The sequence below is a fragment of the Corvus cornix genome, chromosome 18, assembly GCF_000738735.6.
Source record: "Corvus cornix cornix isolate S_Up_H32 chromosome 18, ASM73873v5, whole genome shotgun sequence".
NCBI lineage: Eukaryota > Metazoa > Chordata > Aves > Passeriformes > Corvidae > Corvus > Corvus cornix.
In genome coordinates this window covers 2,080,781-2,102,293 of record NC_046347.1, presented here as the reverse complement: position 1 = coordinate 2,102,293, position 21,513 = coordinate 2,080,781, and the positions used below count along the sequence as shown (strand labels likewise).

General features: G+C 45.6%; 1 protein-coding gene across 1 annotated transcript; it reads right to left on the bottom strand.

Annotated features, from left to right (window-relative positions):
* Positions 1 to 5,579: 5,579 nt before the first annotated feature.
* On the bottom strand, positions 5,580 to 20,607 carry LOC104687376 (myosin heavy chain, skeletal muscle, adult). The gene is made up of 38 exons (XM_039562330.1): positions 20,401 to 20,607; positions 20,169 to 20,312; positions 19,921 to 20,077; positions 18,487 to 18,514; positions 18,274 to 18,388; positions 18,087 to 18,179; positions 17,925 to 17,988; positions 17,742 to 17,840; positions 17,532 to 17,635; positions 17,319 to 17,457; positions 16,486 to 16,604; positions 16,239 to 16,388; positions 15,726 to 15,896; positions 14,917 to 15,226; positions 14,717 to 14,787; positions 13,972 to 14,059; positions 13,761 to 13,878; positions 13,426 to 13,549; positions 13,210 to 13,346; positions 12,861 to 13,116; positions 12,127 to 12,369; positions 11,849 to 12,025; positions 11,617 to 11,762; positions 11,439 to 11,529; positions 10,961 to 11,350; positions 10,718 to 10,844; positions 10,425 to 10,543; positions 9,674 to 9,870; positions 9,193 to 9,376; positions 8,941 to 9,106; positions 8,645 to 8,769; positions 8,147 to 8,455; positions 7,842 to 8,045; positions 7,436 to 7,561; positions 7,171 to 7,341; positions 6,979 to 7,083; positions 6,741 to 6,836; positions 5,580 to 5,851 (listed from the first exon to the last, which is right to left on the bottom strand). Exons 1-38 carry the CDS (start codon positions 20,605 to 20,607, stop codon positions 5,699 to 5,701), a joined length of 5,823 nt encoding a protein of 1,940 aa, XP_039418264.1. The 3' UTR covers positions 5,580 to 5,698.
* Positions 20,608 to 21,513: the final 906 nt, after the last annotated feature.

Here is a 21,513-nt window from a genome sequence, read left to right as displayed (position 1 = left end):
TGTTGTGTTAAATTAAATCAAATGTGTTGAGTGCTTTCTCTGTTCCTGGAATATTTAATCTGGGTAGTTGTTTACCTGGGTAACATGAGTCCTTCAGAGACTTGAGCTATCATTCCAGAGGAGCAGTGCTAAAATGGATGGATAGGAAAAGAGTTGGGGACTATGTCTGGCAAAAAGCCAGTGATGAGCCTACCAAAGAAGAGATTGACCAACCTGGTTAGGTACTCTGGGCCAGTTACTGGCTTGGCCACTGCAAGAACAGAACACGAGTGAGCTGACCTTTGTGCCTGCTCTGCTCAGAACCTCCTTGTATCTCAGGGTAGCTCTGAGTGGACTGAGATGGCCTTGTGATCTTCTGATCCTGTTCCTTCCTTTGGGGACTAATTTCTGCAACGCTTGATACAGTTATTATTTGACTTCACAGCAGGGAAAACAGATGTGACTTCTGAAGTTTCAGCAGTATATTTTAAATCTAGGAATGTCTTTATTTTGTTTGGTGACACCTAAGTGTCTGCCCACTGAGGAAAAGTAAGTCTTGCAAAGAAAAGGGAAGAGGGAGGGCAAAACCAGCTGGAGATTAGTAACAGTTAACTCACAGCATTTTAAGCCTTCATGATAAACTGCTTTCTGTGTGTGTGAGATTTCTATGGTTACTCAAATTCCTCCCATCTTTACAGCATATGTCAGAGAAAGATACATGAGCAGCAGGTTCTGGATGAGGAGGTGACATTCAGGATGCCCTTTTCATCACATACCAAAGCAGCTGAAAATCTTCAGTTACCAAACAGGTGAGTGAGGTGGACAAGCTCTGATGGCAATGGAAGGAGAAGGAAAAGGCAAAAGGAGTTGGACAATGGCATGGAAGGAGAAGAAATGAAAACAGGAATATGAAAAAAAATTAGCAGACACTTGATTAATTGGCTTGTTTTTGTGTTGACTGCACTTGCAAGAGAAGCAGAGAGAGGCTACACTATGGAAATAGATTTGCTTAAATTTGCACACCTAGCCTTTTTTTTCCTCTAAGTGAATTATATAAAAAATGCTTACCTCCTTTCTTCATAAAAGAAGGACATCAGAGCATTAAAACTAAATTGTACAAGGTATTTTCAAGTGCAGAAAGAGTTTTCAGTATTGATACCAGATGTTTTGTATTGGTAGTTACCTTATTCATTATTTACATTGGAAAAAAGAGGGTTCTCAAAATTTGCTTTCAGTTTTGAGACGATACACATCAAGAATAGTAAAACTTTGTTTTCTCACGTGTGTTCTACATGTGTCCTAATAATGTATTATGGATCTTCAATAAAGCTGTGCTGTCATTCCCAGGAGAATATGTAGGACTAGAATAATCTATCTGAAGATAACTTTAGGAAGAACACACCTTGTTTGAAATTATTAGTTTAGACTGACAATTACAGCAACCAAAAAAATCCCTGCAAAGTAAGACATTCAATAAGTGTGATATGAGTTTAGAAGCCTAAGGAATATGATAATTTTTAAGTACGGTGTATTATATTTTCAATGTATTTATAATTTATTGCTGATATTTTAATAATTTTATATTGTTCAAAATATATTCTGCAAAATAAAAATGCTGGTTTTCTTATTCACTTATTTACCAATCCAACCCAGTGAATTGTTTCCTACTACAGAAACATTCTAGGTCTACCACAGTAACATACAAACACAAATACAAACCAAAAAATTCCCTAGAAACCTTCAGAAATACCAAAATATCCTTTTTTTCCCCCAAAGTTAACTTTTGATGGGTTATAACCTCCACTTCCTCTTCCTATTAATTCAAGAGCCATAAATCTTCTTGATTAATCTTCACAAAAGCACTTTCTTTCTCTTCATTACATTTACTTCTGAAGGTTCGAGACAACTTCTCCAGTTTCTCAGTTACTTTTAATTCTGATGCCATTTCACCCTGCCAAAGTGCTTGGATGTCCCTGTCCCAAAATCTCTCAGAACCTTCATGAAGTCTGCAAGGTAACAACAATGCGAGGTAATCAGGGCAGGTAGTCACGATAGTCACGGGGTGGTCAAAGGGGCAGTTCCTGTCGCAGATACATGATGTGGTTTCCAAGTGTGGCACTGAATACCCCTGCTTTCAAAGGCAATACAAGTCACAGCACAGGGTGCTCATGTATTCTTTACCTGCCGTTTAGCTCTGGGTATTTTAGGCCAGAGTCTTTTGCCCCTGAAGACCCAGGTCTCTGGCAGACTCATGCTGGGATGGCCTGTTTCCATCTCAGTAGCTGTATCATGATGGAAAAGTCACATTTTAGCCACAGATTCCTCCTTGGAGAAGGGATCTGCTGAACCAAGGACACGAAGCACAGCTCACCTAAATAAGGCAAGTATCTGTTCTTGGCCTTCCAAAGCCCCTCCCTCCTGCAGCCATGGGCAGCTCACTGCCACAGGCCAGGGCAGAAGGAGAGGAGAGACTTCATCCCTGTCAGCAACAGGAAGGAGGTGACTGTAGGGCTCTGGAGCCGGAGGGCTTCTGTGCCTGCAGCCTCAGCTGCAGAGACTCCCAGATGGAACTGTCCCCTTTAGTGCAGAAACAGCATCTTTGGGGGTGGGTGTCTGCCATGCCCTTCCTCACCTGCTTTCTACACACTCTGCCATGGTGCAATCAGCAGTGACTGCATGGGGAGTCTTTGAGCATGTCCTCATTAATATTTAGTGTCAAACAGGAAAATGCAATTGAAGCAAATCCCTGTTGCCCCACAGTTTGATTTGCTTTACAGGTATGATCTAGGGGCCTAGGTATGAATGTGCTCTCACCTCAGACTGGCGTTCAACTCCCGGGACTCCCATCTTTTGCCCTGAAAACCCATTTCAGTCTAGGTGCCAGGGCCTCAGCACTTTCTGTTCTGCCCTACAGATCTTCTCCTATCACACTGCTCTACCAACTAAGGGAGAGATGGCCTGGGTTTTCAATGTGTGCTAGAGACTGACCCTACCTCTCACAGCAGCCTTATCTCCTGGGAAGTGGGTCCTGCTGACATGTCCCAGGGGAATATGTCCCCTCTGCAGAAGGAAACCTCAGGGCAGAAGAAGAAGACAAAGAATATGAGGAGCAGGATTTCTACTTGCCAATGTTGCTTTGTAGGACTGGCACCCCCTGCTCCCCTCACTGGGAATAGCACTGTCGGCTTCCTGCCGAGGATCCCTGAAGGAACTTGTCTGTCCGTCAGTGTCAGGTGACAAGGCCCAAGCTGAGGAGAAAGCTGATGGGACCTGTGCCATTAGAGCCAAGGCCTGAGGGGAAAGGCACAGCCACCATCCCAGCTGATGTCTCTGGGCTCGGTGTCCTCTGCCTGATCGCCCATGGTGACCGTACCCGGCTGGGACGTGGCTTTCCTGAGCTCTCCAGAGGGCCAGGGCAGTCAAGGTGCAGGCAGGGCTGGGCCTCCATAACCATCATGTCAGAGCCATCAGCCTGGCCAGGGCTCCTCCTGCAGCCCTGATACTCCTGGGGCTCTGGAGGGACCTCTGGTGTATGGCCCTACAGCCATCCCTAAATGAGTGCTGTGAAAGCCCAGCTTGAGCAAAGGGACGTGGATGGCCCCTGCAGTGCTGCTGGACCTCGGAGCAAGCCCTGCCTCTACCTTCATCCTCACTCAGACAGGGAATCCAGGACAGCAGCTGTAAAATGCCACACTTTCAGAGCTGCAGCCCAGCGTGTCTTTTCCATTTGTTGGTTAAAAAGAGAGGGGGGATGCCCCATCCACGCCAAGGAGCCCTGGCTGACTGCTGCAAGTACCTGGGCAGCTGCTGTGTTGCCCATGGGACAGCACATCACAGCAGGGAACGGCCATGGCGCTGGGCTGGCACAGGACCATTGCACGGGTCCAAAGGGGAACAATCTGGATTCAGGCTCTGAGCAGGGAGAGCACACTCAGGCCCCATTCTGATGTTTAACCTTTGAGCTGGCAGTGGAGCTGTGCTGCAGCAAGTCTCTCAGGGGTAAGAATAGCAGCTGCTGTCTTGGCACACAGCACAAGTGTCCAGCTCCTCCAGGGCAGCACGTTGCACTGCGACATAGAAGGCAGCCTACCCGCCCAGGAATGTCTTCAGGCGCTATTAGTGGAAGCAAATCATCCCCACAAACAGGCACGACCCCACACAGGAGTCTTGGGAGAGCGGGGCTATTTTGGGCTTTTGACATTGAGGATGAAAGGAGACACGTGATGGGGCTGATCCTCCTGGTAGGGGCCTCCTCCAAAGCTCCCTGCAGCCTTGTCCCCTCCTCTAGCAATGGCTCTTGTGAAGGCTGAGGGGCAATTTGGTGTGGCCTTGGAGCGCAGGAGGTGAGGGCAGAGGGAGCTGTGAGTTTGCTGGGGGTGCAGGGCCAGCCCTCAGTGCCATCAGCAGTGCCCAGCCGTGCTTAGGGCAGGTCCTGCCTGACGGTGTGAACCTGTCTCTGAGCTCGGGGCTTGGGGCTGCCTGCTTTATTCTCAGCCATACCCACGAGAGTGAGAGAGATGCCAGAGGGTGTGTGCAAGTGAAACAGGCAGGAAACTGGAGGAAAAAACAGCTGACTTTACAAAAGCCTCTAAAGAAGGCTATAGTAGATGCAGTCACACCCACAGCGCGAGAGTTGCTTCTTCACTGACTTGCCGGTCATTTGCCAAGGGTGTCCTTTGAGACAGTGCTTTTCGACAAGTCATCAGAGAAACTCTCCAGGACTTCTGCAACATGCAGGTGGGGTGACAGCTTCTGAAGGGGACAGAGATACAACAGTGGGGGCAATTTCATGAGCTGATACTGCAGTAAGGATTTCCAAATTAACTTCATAGCCCTCAGCTACCACTAACCTTTCTGACTGAGTGTATACACAGAGCCCCATGCCCTTTGAGGTTTCTGGGAAAATCCTCCAAAGCTGAGTGTTCTCTCTGTCGATGTGGTGGTGTGTTGGAGACATGTGGTGTGTGAGAGCTGGGTGCTAAGGGAGAGTCCTGAGAGTCTTTCCAGCACAAGCCCCCAGGCAGGCTCAGCTTTTTGCCCATTCAAGAGAAACTGGCAGCAGCTGGTGGCAGCAGCTGAGGAAATCTAGGGTGAGGGAGATGGCACAATGTAGGGACACTGTTGGTGTGTTGTAACCATGCTCTCTGTGACTCAAATTGTCTCTGTCAAGGAACTGCCCATCCTTCACAGTGCAGTGCACTGCAGCTTCTGATGACTTACTCAGAGATTGCTGTTTAGGGTTTGTGAGGGCCAGCATCACAAACGAGAGTAGGGAAAGGAAAAAGGAAAAGGATCACCCTCTCTTGCCTCTCCCACGGGAAAGAAGCTGTGCTGATAGGACACTGGGAGAAGCAGTAGGAGGACTCAAAGGCACAAGCTGGACAAGGAGCTGCTGGAGACAGGAGAGAGCACAGGCTGGATTTTCAGGAGTCTCCACAGAAATGGCCGGCCTCTAAGTTACGGATCCTCAATCCAGCTCTGACACCAGCTTCTCCCTTCTCCCAGACGGGAAAAGTAAGGAAACTTCTTCTGCAATGCAATTGTCCAAGGAAAACAAAACCCAAAGAAAGCACTGGTCATGGGGTGTATGCAGAGGGATCTACAGTATTTATTCACTAGACACTGGGGGGGTGGGACAAAGACTCATGGCAGAAGGAAAGTGACCAAGAGGTTCACATTTTGTGCAGCCCTCAGGTCACTTTGCTGCCAAATGACATCCTCACTCTTCCTCTTCTATCCTCCTGTGGAACTCCCGGCTCTTTGCTCGGAGCTTGTTGACCTGTGACTCTGCAATGTCAGCCCGCTCCTCGGCTTCCTCCAGCTCGTGCTGGATCTTGCGGAACTTGGACAGGTTGATATTGGACAGCTCCTCCTGTGTGGGGAGAGGGAGTCAGTGGTGTGGAGCCCAGGGTAGGGGTTTCACACTTCTTGCACCTTGTCTTTGTTGGGCTGCAGCTCTTCCCTAGGGGGAAGGCACAAATCTCCATCCCATTTCTACCACTGCTCACACCTCAGCCTCACACAGAGCTCCTCTTCCTTGCCTTTAGAGAAGATCCATTGTAGAAGGAGCATAATGGGATATGAACATAATTCTGCTCTGCTATGTAGGAAGGAAGCAAAATGGGCAGCTGGAAATCTGATTTTTATAGCTGTGGAATCAAACTGGATGAACTACATCTACAGAACCTTAGGTGAGGTTACGAATTTATGAGAGACAACAATTCCAAGAGGTCTCCTCATAAATCGCCTTAACTGAAGCCAGAAGCCCTACTCTGTGCTGGGCTGTTTCCACAGTGAAGAACCCATGCTCAGACAATCATAAATTCAGGGGCTGCAGGACTTCCCTCAGGGCATCCCTGACTGCTGCATGCCTAGACACAGGCAAAGGCTCCCTGTACAATTACAGAATCATAATGCAAAGTGGTTTGGGAGGGGACTTCCAACACCTTCCCTGTCTGCTATCAAAACTCTAAAAGTAAGTTATTTTCAAAATTTCTTAAGACATTGTAGTACTGATATCAGTCATAAGACCCTTACAGGTTGCTTTGTTGCTCTAATGCAAAAAATGCTATGTGCATTTGCCCTCCTCTTTAGTCTTCTTGGTGACTCTTTGGCAAGTCTGTTTTATGACCCTTTCAGAGAATTTGAAGAACTCCATTATTGATGACTGGCATCTTCCAGCTTTCTTATATTTGTCTCCTCAATGGCCAGACTACCCTCTGGGAAAGTGGTTCTTGCCAAGCACTCAGAGGGATACTTACAGCCTCCTCAGACTGTCTCTTGTAGGATTTCACTTTCATTTGCAGCTTGTCCACCAGATCCTGCAGCCTGAGGACATTCTTCCTGTCTTCCTCAGACTAAAGTGGTTGGCAAAGAGGAAAGAGAGTCAATTCTTGGTGCTACATCACACAGGATTAACAATTGCCCTTGGCGATGGTGTGTGCAAAATGTGGCTCGCTGTGAGCAAACCCTGTCAGAGCAGGAGACCTCCTGCCTTACCTGGTAGGTCAGTTCCTTCACCCTCCGCTCGTACTTGCGCACACCCTTCACGGCTTCAGCGCTGCGCTTCTGCTCAGCATCAACCTCCCCTTCCAGCTCCCGCACCTGCAAGGACAAGCCCATCCCTGCAGCTTCCCTGGCAATGTCTCTCCAAGGACAGCCTCACTCACCCACAACACCAGCCCTACACACCCTGGCCTCCAGCTTCTGGATCTGCTTCTTCCCTCCCTTCAGTGCCAGCTGCTCGGCCTCATCCAGACGGTGCTGCAGGTCCTTCACCGTCTGGTCCAGGTTCTTCTTCATCCTCTCCAGGTGGGCACTGGTGTCCTGCTCCTTCTTCAGCTCTTCTGCCATCATGGCTGCCTGATCAGAGCAAAGGGGCAAAGCCATTTTGGGGCTGCAGATATTTGGGGGACAGGACATTCTCCATCAGCAATGCCAGGAATGTCCAACTCACATCTGTGATGGCCTTCTTGGCCTTCTCCTCAGCATTTCGGGCTTCCTGGATGGTATCCTCCATTTCACCCTGGATCTGGGCAATGTCTGTTTCCAGCTTCTTCTTGGTGTTGATCAAGCTGGTGTTCTGTGCAATGGGAAGGACACGGCAAGAGTTGGATTCTACAACCTGCCATGATAAACCTTCTGCCTGAGCAAAGTCTTTCCCCTTCCAGCTTCCTACTCTTATTGTGGAAGTATTGTTACAATGGTTGTGTACAAAATGTCAGGTGTGGCCTTGGGGGATGGATGCAAAGCACGCCTTTCCTTGTGGACAGCAGTAGAGAGGCCATTCTAGTACTGCTGGTGCTCTGGTCGGTTACAGCCCGGTGTCACTGTCAACTTGGCTGTTTGCTCCCTGCCCTGACCTGCGTATGGAGGAGCTGCACACGTTCAGCAGCATCCAGAAGCTCCTGCTCAGCCACTTTCCTCGACCGCTCCGTCTGCTCCAGGGCTGCCCGCAGCTCCTCAATTTCAGCCTGCAGCAGGTTTGCCCTGCGCTCCACCATGGCCACCTGCTCCTTCAGGTCATCCTTTGTTCTCATAGCATCATCCAGATGGATCTGAGTGTCCTAAAAAGAGAGACAAGAGAAATTACCAGGTGTCAGTGTTTGCTTCCATGGCAAAAATGTCAGGGATCTCATTTCTCTTTCTGCAGCTTTGCTGAACAGACCTTGAGCACTGCCTGGGTGTTTCTCAGGTTCTTCTGTGCCTCTGCAGCCACACGGTTGGCATGGCTCAGCTGGATCTCCATTTCATTCAGGTCTCCCTCCATCTTCTTCTTCAGCCTCAGGGCTTCATTCCTGCTCCTGATCTCAGCATCCAAGCTGCTCTGCAAGGAGTCCACAATTCTGAGGTGGTTTCTCTTCAGCTGTTCAATCTCCTCATCTTTCTCTGCTATCTTCCTGTCAATCTCAGACTTCACTTGGTTGAGCTCAAGCTGCAGGCGCAGGATCTTCCCCTCCTCATGTTCCAGGGAGGCCTGGGCAAGTGGACACAAACATTGATAGCATTGATAAACCCTCTCCTTGCATTCTAGGGAGTGACAGAATATTTCCAGAGATCTCAGCTCTCTGCACTCCCCAGCCAGAACACAGGGGAACACATAGGGCCTTTTGAGGCCTATTTCCTCATTTAGTTACTGCAGACACCACTGATTATGGCCACATACCTCAGCCTCTTCCAGAGCAGCCTGGATTTCAGATTTCTCCTGCTCAACCTGCTTCTTGACTTTCTCCAGCTCATGAATTGCCTTTCCTCCCTCAGCAATCTGCTCCGTGAGGTCAGAAATCTCCTCTGTGGAAACAAGGATCATTGGCATGGTCAGGCACAGAGCAGAATGGCAAGGGCCCTGTCCCACCAAGGTGACAGGCATCTTTGCAGACCTGCAGGCACAGACCCATGAACAATGGTGGTAATGGCTGATAGTGAGAAAGCCCAGTGAGGAGCAGAGGGCCAGGGACTTACGCTGCAGGTTCTTGTTCTCCCGCTTCATTGTTTCCAGGTGGTCCAAGGACTCCTCATAGGCATTCTTCATCTTGAACAGCTCCGTGCTCAGAGAGCGCGACTCCTTCTGCGAGGCCTCCAGCTCAGCCTGCGTTTCCTCATACTTCTGCTTCCATTCTGCCAGGATCTGAAGAGAAACGCGGTGTGAGTAGGGATGTGGCAGTCATGGGGGAATGCTCTGGCCAGGAGTCCTGGTGCTGGAGGCCAAAAGACCTTGTCAAAGTTCTTCTGCTTCTTATCCAGAGCAGCGCAGGCAGCATTGGATTTCTCCACGTCAATCATCAGGTCCTCCACTTCATTCTGCAGCCTCTGCTTTGTCTTTTCCAGGGAGGCACATTTGGCATTGACAGCCTCAACTTGTTCCTCTGCATCCTGCAGGCGTTGTGCCAGCTTCTTTCTGTGAGACATAAGGTCAGCTCACATTTAGTACTGAGGATCCACTGTGCTTTTTACTATAGTGTGCCTAATCATTTTGCAGTTTGCAGTCACACAGTGCTAAGGGCTACGTTTATGCTGTCCTTAGGCTTTGCCTTTATTATACCACTAAATACTTTTTAGGATAAAGTTTCACATTTTCTATTGCTCTTCCCCAAATCAAAACCATTACTTATTCCTCATAATATTGTGATGTTTCTCTTGCAATGTCGCCTTTGAATTTTCAGCCTTTTCTTCTTCACTGCCTATCACCACGTACTTGGCCTCCTCGAGCTCCTCCGTGCGCTGAATCGCGTCCGTCTCGTATTTGGTTCTCCACTGGGCCACTTCACTGTTGGCCTTGGACAGGGCGCGCTGCAGCTCCCCCTTGGCCTCCTGCTCCTCCTCATATTGTTCCCGGAGCAAGTCACAGTCGTGGCGAGCGGACTGCAGGGCGTGGGCCAGGGCGTTCTTGGCCTTGGGAGATGGTTGTGTTGGGACAATGAATTTCCCATGAGACAGTAAAATGATAGCTTGATGAAAGTTGTTGAAAAATCTTTGAGTATGACATTTAAAGTCAGACCGAGAAAAAATGGCATATTGATTCCACATTTTGAGAATCTTGAATGCCTTCTCAGGAGAGATGGTGGGTAAATTCTAAATGACACCTATACAGCTGTGAATCATTGAACCCTTTTAAATACATTCTAAAGCTTCAGCTGCCACTGTGAAAAAGTAGACTAAGATGTGCAGCTTCTTTTTAAATATATCTCAATCCTTTTTTATATATCATCATAAATCTGATTACAGACCTAAAATTGTTTTTCCCTGTCTAAGTATCCACATTGGAGGGGATGTCTTTCTCAATTTACCACACCAGAGAGGGAGAAGGAAAAATTTCTCACCTTTCTTGATAGCTCAAAAATTAAAATAATACAGCTAATATTCTGATTTTATGTGAGAGTTGGAAATATCCTTAAAGAAAACAGATTCCCAATCCAAAATCAATGCCCTACAGGAAGTACTTTTACCTTTATTTCTTCCTCTAAATGTCTCTTTAGTTCCTCAATCTGTTGAGTGAATGCCTGTTTGCTTCTGGATAACTGAGATATCAAACCATCTTTTTCTTCCACCTGGCGGGAATATTCACCTAAGGAAGTTTACCGACAGAGTACCATTTAAAATCAACACTAAATCAATATTTATTTTAAGCACAGTATATCAGCTTACAGAGAATAGATCAATTTGAGTAAAACATCAATCTTTTTCGCATTATCATTGGTTACAGGTTATTCCATTCCAGAGGGGCATAGGGGTGTGGTACCTGACTCTGTCTGCAGACGAGATCTTTGAAGATTGAGGTCATTGATCATGCGCTGATGCTCTTCTTCCTTGGTCTTAATCTCACTCAGCTGATCTTCCAGTGTGCGGCACATCTTCTCCAGATTTGCCTGTGTTTCAGCATATGGAAAGTGATGAGTGAACCGTTCACCCTCTAGAGAAGGCCAGGTGCAAGAAGTTGTGTTGTATTCCTCTGGGTCAACAAGCCTATAAGAAATTTGTGTACCTTGGCTTTGGAGACAGACTCCATGTTACTGGCCAAGTCATCAATCTCCATCTTCAGCTCACTCTTCTCCTTCTCCAGCTTCTGCTTCACGCGTTGCAGGTTGTCGATCTGCTCCCCCAGCTCAGCGGTGCTGTCCGCGTGCTTCTTGCGCAGGGCGGCAGCCGTGGCTTCGTGCTGCAGCGTGGCCTCTTCCAGGTCACGGCGCATCTTCTGGAATTCTGCCTCGCGCTTCTTGTTCATCTCAATCTGAGCTGCTGTCGCCCCTCCTGCTTCTTCCAGGCGCTCGCTGATCTCCTCCAGCTCCCTCGACAGGTCAGCCCGATGCTTCTCTGCTTTAGCGCGAGAGGTTCGCTCTGCCTCAATCTCCTCCTCCAGCTCCTCAATACGGGCCTGGAGAACAGCAGGGACCCTTCACACCCATGCCCTCCTCCTGCCTGAGCTGAGCCTCAGCAAGGGAGGGGAAGGAACAGAGACTTGCCTGCAGCTCCTTGATCTTCTTCTGAAGTTGAACACCCAGGGCTTGTTCATCCTCAATGTTGCTCTGCATCTGGCTGATTTCGAAGTCTTTCCTTTGGGCAAAGTGAACCGTGTTAGAGCTCAAAGAAAAAACACAAGTGCTCCAGCCCAGCACTCAGGTGTCCCACAGCCACACTTACTTCTTCAGTTTCTCGTCCAGCTGCTGCTTATCATTCTCCAAATCCATGATGCTGTCCTGGGCCAGCTTCAGGTCTCCTTCCAGTTTCCTCTTAGCTCTCTCCAGGTCCACGCGCAGTTTCTTCTCTTGCTCCAGGGACCCTTCCAGCTAAACACAACAAGACCATCAGTGCTCTCCCAGCCAGGTCAGACTCCATACCTGTGCTGTTCCTGCTCTACATTCTGTGTGCTTACATCGTCCACTTGCTGCTCCAGCTTGGTCTTGGCCTTGGTCAGTGTATTGACTTTGTCTTCTTCTGCCTGCAGGTCATCCAGGGTTTGCTGATGGGCCTCTTGGAGGGCTTTCTTCTCTTTTGTCAGCTTCACAATAGTCTCATCCAGGGCTGCCATCTCCTCCGTCAGGTTTTTCACCTTTGAGAAGAAAGGAGCAAGCACAGATAGAAAATGGTGCTTAAAACTTTATAAGAAGACAGGTCTTTTCTGGAGTGCGAGTGACAGGTTCTACCTCATACCTTGTTTTCGGTGGCGTGTTTTTCCTTCTCCACCTTGGCCAGTGTTAGCTCAAGGTCATCAATATCTTTCTTCAGCTCTGAACATTCATCCTCCAGTTTCCTCTTCTTGGCTGTCAGCTCAGCATTAATTTCCTCTTCATCCTCAGCCCTTTCAGTCACCTCCTTGACTTTGGCTTCCAGCTGGATTTTGGTTTTGATGAGCTGGTCACACCTTTCCTCAGCATCAGCCAAGCTATCTGCTTCCTGGTGGGGAGACAAATTTTATGGCTTCTAATGTTTTGAAGTTTCTCTGGTCTGCCTCTTTATCACTGAGTAGCAGCTGAACTTGACCTTCAACTTCAGCATCAGAAGAATCTTAACTGCTAGTTAACAAGCAAAGAGTGGATGGCTTTTCCTGGATCTGCATTCACAAGTACCACTTTCAAGTGTAGTTTGCATTTATGCTGCAAAATTAATTCATTGTTCTACATCCTGTTGAGGACCTACATCTGCCTCCTTCTTCTCAAGGCAAGAGCACTGACTTGCACTTGAAACTCCCTGTTTCTTTGCAATGGCTGTCAGAGTGCTCACCACATCACTGCCAGAATTTGTTTCCTCACCTTCACACACATATGATGGATAATTCCCTAAATGTATGACTTTTGTTCTTCTCTAGTCTGATCTTCTGTTCATAAAGGACAGTCTGAATGTATAAACTCATTTTCTGAGTGATAAATTAAAGGTGATAAACTCACAGCCTGTACTTGGAGCTGCAGGTCATTTTTCTCCTGCACAAGTTTCACCATTTTCTCCTCCAGCTCCTTCCGCTTTGCCTCAGACTTTGCAAGCTCTTCCTTGGTTTTCTCAAACTCTTGTTTCATGTTGGCCATTTCCTTCTCAGACTCTGCACTCTTCAGCAAGGGCTTGATCTTGAAGAACAGCTTCATCCATGGCCAGTGTTTGACATTCATGAATGCACGGATGTTGTACTGGATGCAGAAGATGGACTCCCTGAAAGATAAGTCAAATTAATATTCAGTATTTATACCATGATGACACAGTAATAAGCCAAGTACAGTGAACCTAATTTGAAGAGAAGTCTACCTCCTCTCCACCATTCTCTGGTACTCCACTCTCATCAGGAAGCCCCTGCACCTGGCCTGGGTGCGGGTGATGAGCTGTGCCAGCTTCTCATCCCTCATCTCTTCCAAGAGTCCCAGCAGCCCAGCTTTGAAGAACACCTTGGGAGAGGGAATGTTGCAGCACATCATTGTCAGGTAGAGCAAAGCCCAGGGACTCAGTGAATGGAGAAGTTTGTACCTTGGTGTGTCCAAATTTGTACTGGGTGTGGTCCACATCGATTGAGCCAAGGAGCTTCTCAGAAGCCTTCTTGCTATCGATGAACTGTCCCTCGGGGATGGCGCTGGCATTAAGCACCTTGTATCTGTGGAATTAGAGGAAATAGGAATGAAGACAATGTCAAGTCATGAAATTATTCTGTTTACTGAAACCAAGAGCAATGTTTGCAGCAGAATCAGGCAGAGGAAGTTGGTATTTCATTCCTCCGTACTCAAAGACCCTGGCAAAGCTCAGTTGTGTGATGGACAGCAGTTGGTGAGGACACCTGACTTACGTCTTCATTTCATAGCTCTCACCTCTGTTTGAAGTCAGCATAGAGGACTCTGCTGGGGAACCCTTTCCTGCAAATCCTGATCCCTTCCAGCACGCCGTTACAGCGCAGCTGATGCAGCACCAGCTCGTGCTCCATGGCACCTGGCAGTGCAGAGCACAAATGAATGGCACAGGTTGCAGTGCAGAGGGGAATGGATGTATCAGAGCAAGGATCTTTCTGCTTGAGCATCTTACCAGGTGTTTTAGTCTCATTGGGGATGATGCAGCGCACAAAATGGGGGTGAGTGCTCCGCAGATTGGTCATCAGCTTGTTCAGATTCTCCTAGAGGAACCAATTAGCAGTGTGAGTTTCCTGTATCCAGTGTTTTATGCACCAAGCCTAGGTAATGATTTTAGAACTTCTCAAGCTGTGTTTTGGAGCACTTAGATAAAGCCACAAAACCCAAAAATTTCTTCTATTTGAAGACACTGAAGACACATTTTTAGACTGAAATCCTATGCTGCTATTGGCTCAGTGAAAACTTATATATAACTTCAGTCGTTCACAAAGAGCAAATGACTTAGATTTTTCATATTCTGCCTTCAGAAGTCAATCTACTTAAGTTTTTAAAAATGGAGATTTAGTCCAATGAGCTAACTATCTCCTTGGAAATTATTTTCAACTCCTCAACAGAAATGCAGGAATATTAATATTACCATTCTAGTATGACCCAAATATATAAAAATATGAAGATCTGAATGATATCTGCTAATAAAAAAAATAGGAAAGAAAACTACCATAAATTATTCGATTTCCATGATTTTGAAGACTGCTCGTTTTTGGACGTATTTGCAATGTTAAAATTGACCCTGGAAAACCTGATGTGGAACTTCCAAAGAAATTTACTCCCTTTACTGTCACTTAAAATAGCTCTTTCAAATTTAATATTAGCTGACCCCTTGTCATCAAATTTCAGAAATAACAGATGCAGTACTGTACCCGGAAAAGAGCTGAGACAGTCTGGAAGGAAGAACCCTTCTTCTTGCCTCCCTTCTTGCCACCACCAGCCTCTGTGAATTGCATCAAGAAAAACAAAAAGTTTTAAAATTAGCATGAAACAACTTTAAATGTTTAGTGTTTATGGCTTTAATTCTGTGACAACTGTCCCACATTGAAAATACAATTTCCACAAAGCTGACCTGCATCTGCTCCACCATAGTTGGCAAAGAGTAAAGCCAGGGTCTTCACAGATGATTTCTGGTACAGCCCAATGACAGTTTCATTCAGAGGGTCCTTGTTCTTCTCCAGCCAGCCAGAGATGTTGTAGTCCACTGTGCCAGCATAGTGCACCAGGGAGAAGTGGGCTTCAGTCTTGCCTTTGGCAGGCTTGGGCTTCTGGAAGTTACTGGACTTGCCCAGGTGCTGGTCATAGAGCTTGTTCTTGAAAGAGGTGTCAGTTGCCTTGGGGAACATGCACTCCTCTTCCAGGATGGAGAAGATGCCCATGGGCTGGGAGAGATTATCACAGACGAGAGTGAGAAACAGATTAGAACAGACACACCTCTTGGCAGGAAAGTTGCTGGAGTCAGAAAAGGAAGCTGTTCCCACACTGACTTTAAGTCAGAGAAAATCAACTAAAGCTCAACTTTTTTCAGTGTTGCTGCTTCATTCCAAAATTATGGAAATGTCTTTGCTGATGAAATTATTGTAGATATCACGATATAAAATACTGTCCTCTCCATAAAACCTGTTAACTGATAAGGACTGTTTACTGATAAGTACTTAGAAAACATGACCACATTTTTCACTTCATTTTGTAATCTGGCAATGAATTCTCTCACCAAAAGTTCTGATATCTGAATATGACCTTCAAAAACACTTCTACCCTCTTGCCACTTTCACAGGGTATGTATTTGAAGAAACCAAAATTTTCTCACATGCTTCTTAATTGTTTCTCTTGGCAAGTATGGAAGACCTAATATATAATAGACATGAACAGGAAGGATACCTTCTCAATGAGCTCAATGCAGGCAGCCAGGTCCATGCCAAAGTCAATGAATGTCCATTCAATTCCCTCCTTCTTGTACTCCTCCTGCTCCAGCACGAACATGTGGTGGTTGAAGAACTGTTGCAGTTTCTCATTGGTGAAGTTGATGCACAGCTGCTCAAAGCTGTTGAACTGCATAAAAAGACATAGAACGCTTTCACAGGTCAGTGATAATACCAAGGTGTTTTCTTGTGCAATCCTAATTCACCATGGCTTATACTTTAAATACAAGTCCCCTTCCTGTGTAGTTTTCCTTTACTATCTCTCTAGGATAGGCTTTGTACTTAGAAAAGAGAGGTTTCTAATTTAGAGCAAATAGAAGATTAGTTTTCTATTCTATCATTTTGTCAGGATTAGAAACATGATTCCAAAAGCCCTACAAATAAGTGTAGGGAGATACACATTTCTATTAAACACATCTCAAAATTCTTAATCGTTGTTCTACAAAAGTGCTAGGAAAACTGTGCTCCTTACATCAAAGATCTCAAAGCCAGCAATGTCCAGGACACCAATGAAGTACTGCCTGGGCTGCTTTGTATCCAGCTGCTGGTTGATGCGAATAACCATCCACAGGAACATCTTCTCATAGACAGCCTTTGCCAGGGCACCCACTGAATTGTTCACCTAAAGCATAGAGAAAGCTTTGGAGGTTACTATACACAGCAGAGGAGAATAAATGGGAACATCCACAGCATGCTCCACATTACCATATTTTTTCTACCTGCTGCACAGTCTGGCCCTTGGTCACGTATTCATTCCCCACCTTGACTCGGGGGTAGCAGAGGGCCTTGAGCAGGTCTGCTGAGTTCAGACCCATCAGGTAGGCAGCCTTGTCAGCAACTAAATGCCAGAAAAGACAGAAAAGTAGATATTCAAAAATTCCTAAAATTTGGTACTTGACAGACGGTCCCTAAAGTGTTCTCCACAGGGCTGCACAACAGTATCTGTCAAAGCCACAAAGCTAATTTCTCTCTTGTGTTCAGGACTCAGAGTACATAACTCTTTCTGAACATCAGTTTCTGCAAACGTTCTTCAAGAGAGCTCATTGCCTTTATCCTTTTTCAGGCTTCAGTATGGAACTTCACACTTTCTGGTCATATAGCAGGAGGATTTATCACTCAGAAAGATGGAGGTGTGGACTGTCCTTCCTGCTGTGACAGAGGTTAATGAAGTACACATTTCACGTCAGAATTCCCTCCAACAGGTGAGGGTGAAGAGCAGCTCAGCCTTCTGTCCTGTTAGGGCTGAACCATTCACTACTCCATACTACAGCAGAGGTTGCAAGGTGTATTTCAACTTAAGTATGATCAGCAATATTATAGCAATTGACATGCAAGTTTCCTGGCTTCCTGTCAGTGTACACTGGAGCTCTTATCTATGAAGTAGTCACAAAGGAAAAACACAGGTATCATTAAATGAGATAAAAGCCTCAACTGTTATCTAGTCATGGAACAACTACTCTTACTCTTAGTTTATACATTTAAAGCCTGAAATCTGCCTGAGTCCTTATGTAATAAAGACCTCTTTTGGAAAGTTTGCTGACTCTGCTGGTACCTTCGGTGCCATCAGGCTCTGCCTGCTCCTCACGCTGCTTCTGCTTGAACTTCAGGTTCCCATAGTGCATGACAGCCCCTGTCAGCTTGTAGATGGCTGTTTTCTCATCTGGAGTGAAGCCCAGGATGTCAATGGCACTCTGGCAACAGAAACATAAATGTATATATACCAGGGCTCAAATCCACCAGATGATCATTTGGTAAAGTTACTCACATCTGTGGCCATCAGCTCCTCCTGATCATCAATGCTGGGGACAGTGATCTCACCTTGACTCACAAAGTGGAAATCATAAGGGTTGGTGGTAATGAGGAGCATGTCTGAAAGCAACAGAAGGAGAAAAACAAGCTTACTTTAGTTTTCAGATAACACAATGAACTATTGCTCAGTGATCTTCCTTCAAAAAAAGTTAGTGCTCCTTCCTACCAATTAGCTCCGGCTTCTTGTTGGACATGATCTGATAGAAGATGTGGTAGCTTCTTTCCGCCTTGAGCTGGAAAGTGACTCTGGACTTCTCCAGCAGATCTGGCAAGGATGGTAGGACAGAGTCAAGCACAAGAAGTGGGGAAGGCTGGAGGGAAGGGGGATCAGGCCAGAAGGGTGTCTTACAAGTTTCAATATCAGCAGAAGCCAGCTTGCCTGTGGCACCAAAGTGGATTCTGATGAATTTACCCTGAAAGCAGCAGGAAAGTAAATCAAGACCTCTTTTACTAATCCAGACAGCAGGGATATTCAAATTGGTGTTGACAGTTGTCCCAAGTAATGACTTACAAAGCGTGAGGAGTTGTCGTTCCTCACGGTCTTGGCGTTTCCAAAGGCCTCCAGCAGTGGGTTGGCACTGATGATTTGATCCTCAAGCGTTCCCTGCAGAGAGACAATTATTGCTAGTTATCCTTTGCCAAAAATCATGTCAGGAACAAAGGAAAGCATTGACCCCAACATGTGTCTACTAATTTACCTGCATTTTGCCTGGTGCATGTTCCTCCTTCTTCTTGTCCCCACTGGCTGCAATTGTTGCAAAGTACTGGATGACACGCTTTGTGTTCACAGTCTTCCCGGCACCGGATTCTCCGCTGTCAGAGCCAAGAGAGAAGCAGAGGGTGCGTGGTCAGGCAGGAGGTCCCCTGGCACCGGGCAGCCCCGCAGGGACCCGCGCAGGGGCTGTACGTACGTGATCAGGATGGACTGGTTCTCCCGATCTGTGAAAAGACAGAGATAAGAAACCTTTTCCTAGTGCATATGAATAACAAAGAATTCAAGAACTAGGAGAAAAAGAACAGAGATAAGAAACCTTTTCCTACTGCTTATGAGTAACAAAGAATTCGAGTACTAGGAGAAAAAGAAGAGCTGAAGCTTTCAGAGGATCCAGGAACAGAAAACAGCAAAAAGTGCCCAGGGAATTCTAGTGGGTACTTTTGATGGTCCCAGCAGTACTTCAGCTATTAGCAACTGGTTCCATAAAGGAATCACTTCAGAGAAACTTCAGTAGTCTTATGCCTTTCCTGACATTGTCTTTTCATCAAGCTACTTATTTCTCTCTTAATAGGCAAGTACAGGTAATAAAAAATACTGAGGTTGTAATTTTTTTGTATGTAAATTCTTCTGAAGCTAAAAGTTTCTTGAATAATCTCCTGGAAATCTGGAGGAATCAATAATTATAGAAACATCTGAGCACCATCCCTCACCCTTTTCCACCTCTATTTTTTTAATCCCTATATATACAGAAATTATGCATTCTTGAGATTATACGTTGACAACATTCATTTTCTATTTTTCTACTCTGACTGCATTTACCAGTGTCTAAGAAAAGAAAAGGAGAAGTTCTAAAATCCTGCACACCTTTTATTTCAGTGCCTATATAAGGAAGAGAAAAAAGAGGTAAAAGGAAGAGAAAAAAGAGGTAAAAGGAAGAGGAAAAAGCAGAAAGGAATTTTTTGAAGTTGCTCAATTTAAATGTTAAAAGCTTTATTTCTTCCTTGATGTTGTTTTATGAAATTCACTTTTCACTATACAGTGCAATTGATTTATAGTTGCAGCTACAGACTGGTGTAAGACTTCCAGAGATCGTTAAAGGCTGCATGCAATTTAGATCACATGGCCATCATCTACATAATGAAAGCCATTTGCATAATAAGTGCCTCAAGTGAGGTTTATGTACCTGTTTAAGGTAGAGATCTCTGTTTCATTTGTTAGCACTGATGCTTAAATATTTCATTTGACATTATGCACATTGTTTATAGGGTATGTGTCATTTAACTGTATCTTGTACTCTCTATCTATCTCTAAAACTAATTAATGATTAAGATACGTGAATCTATCCATATATGTAAGATTCCATTATAGGCATAAGGTCTACACAACAAAATAGGTGGTTTCTTTCCAGTGAACTTATTCCCTCTAGATTATGTCCAGGCCTTTAGTGTTTCTAATGGGAGCACAGACACTCAGCTCACACAGACCATTAAGAGTTAAGTGCATTAATCTTCCATTAATTTCACGCACGCAATTTTGTTTACGTGTGGCACCATATTTCCAGAGAATACCCTACATTTCCCTCTACAGACAGACAATTTCAAGAGCAGCTCAAAGGAAATCAAGCACTCACCAGTCAGCATTGACTGATAGGCATTGTCAGAGATGGAGAAGATGTGTGGAGGGGCCTCCTGGCGCTTCTTGCCTCGGTAGGCCAACACCACCTCCGGGTTGTACACCGGCAGCCACTTGTAGGGGTTGACGGTGACGCAGAAGAGACCCGAGTAGGTCTGCAAGGAAGGGACACAGCACGTTGGCTTCCCCTGAGCCTGGCCCAGCACTTCCTGCCGCTGCCCAAAGGAAGCTGCTGCTGCCACTTACGTAGATCATCCAGGCTGCGTAACGCTCTTTGAGGTTGTACAGCACAGCGGGTTCGTGGAGGTGGGTCATCATGGCCATGTCCTCGATTTTATCGTACTTGGGAGGGTTCATGGCGAAGACTTGATCTTCCTTCACAGTCAGGGTCTGTCAAGGAAATAACAGATCCACATGTATCACCTAAAAGCTCACAGTAGGGATCAAATGTTGTCCTTCAGTCTTGTTTTTGACTCACCTCGCCTGCTTCAGTCTTGACAGTGACTTTACCCGATTCCCTGCTTGTGATTGTCCCTTTCACAAAGGATTCTTTGGGATGAGCCACAAAGACAGATGACTTGGCATCAAAAGGTTTGTTCTGGGCGGCAATTCTCTCCTTTTCCGACTTTCGGAGGTAAGGAGCCGCCTCCCCAAAAACAGCCATCTCAGCATCTCCAGAGGCCATGTCTGCACTCCAATGAAAGCTCGTGAGCAGAGGTGTCTTGGGGAGAAAAAAAAGTTATGGGTCATCCAGAAGAATAATACAATCTATACCCATGAGAAAGCTCCTTGCTCTTTAGGTAATAAATTCCTAGTTAGTCTCCAAGATAAGCTCTTAAGAAGAAACCAATTAAATCTACTTTGAAATTAGAAGTACCCTAGTCTGACCCAAGAGTAAGACAACTACAACATGTAGATCTTGTAACAGTAAATAGAACATCTTCTGAATATTGAGTACAATTTGGTAACTCACCTTGAATTCTAACCAGATTTGAGTTTTTCACATAAAAGAATCTACAGTCATAGAGAAATCACTCTCTGTTCTGGTCCTTAATTATGATCAATGAGTCTTCAAGAGAGTACTTTCTTGCTTAAAATATTACATTTCATATTAAAAATTAAAAATTACTTCACTTTTTAGATCCTTCTTATTTTCAACTATCTAGCCTAAGCAAATTTTGCTGAAATATAAGAGGATTTATGAAAAGAATTTTTGCAGCTCTTTAAAAGTCCTGTCCTAGAATGTAGATAAGGAATGCATTATTCAGTGTATTACCTTTGGAGAACAGCTTGTATCCTGGAATATGGCCAACCCTGTAAAATAGGAATGGCAGTCATTTCTTTTTTCTGACCAGAATTCCATAGAATATTGTAGATTGAATATAAAGACATGCATCAAAATTACATTGAAAATTTTTGTTCACATGGGCACTCCCCCACGGAAAGGGTTGTTAGAGACAGAAGAAATGAAACAGGATATTGCAAGGACATTGTTCTCTTTCTTCAAGCTCACGAAACGCGTGCACTTACCTGGAAGCCTTCTGCAGAGACAGGCTAGACTTGTCTCTGGGAGATTTTATAGTGTCTCGTC

Bases quoted from the DNA above. Each gene is read 5' to 3' on its own strand.
- LOC104687376 (XM_039562330.1), bottom strand. From the start codon at position 20,607: ATGGCCTCTGGAGATGCTGAGATGGCTGTTTTTGGGGAGGCGGCTCCT. The intron at 18,180-18,273 runs GTAAATTAGTAG...GTCTCTCTGCAG, and splicing joins ATGCACCAGGCAAAATGCAG to GGAACGCTTGAGGATCAAAT. The intron at 17,989-18,086 runs GTAAGTCATTAC...TGCTGCTTTCAG, and splicing joins ACGACAACTCCTCACGCTTT to GGTAAATTCATCAGAATCCA.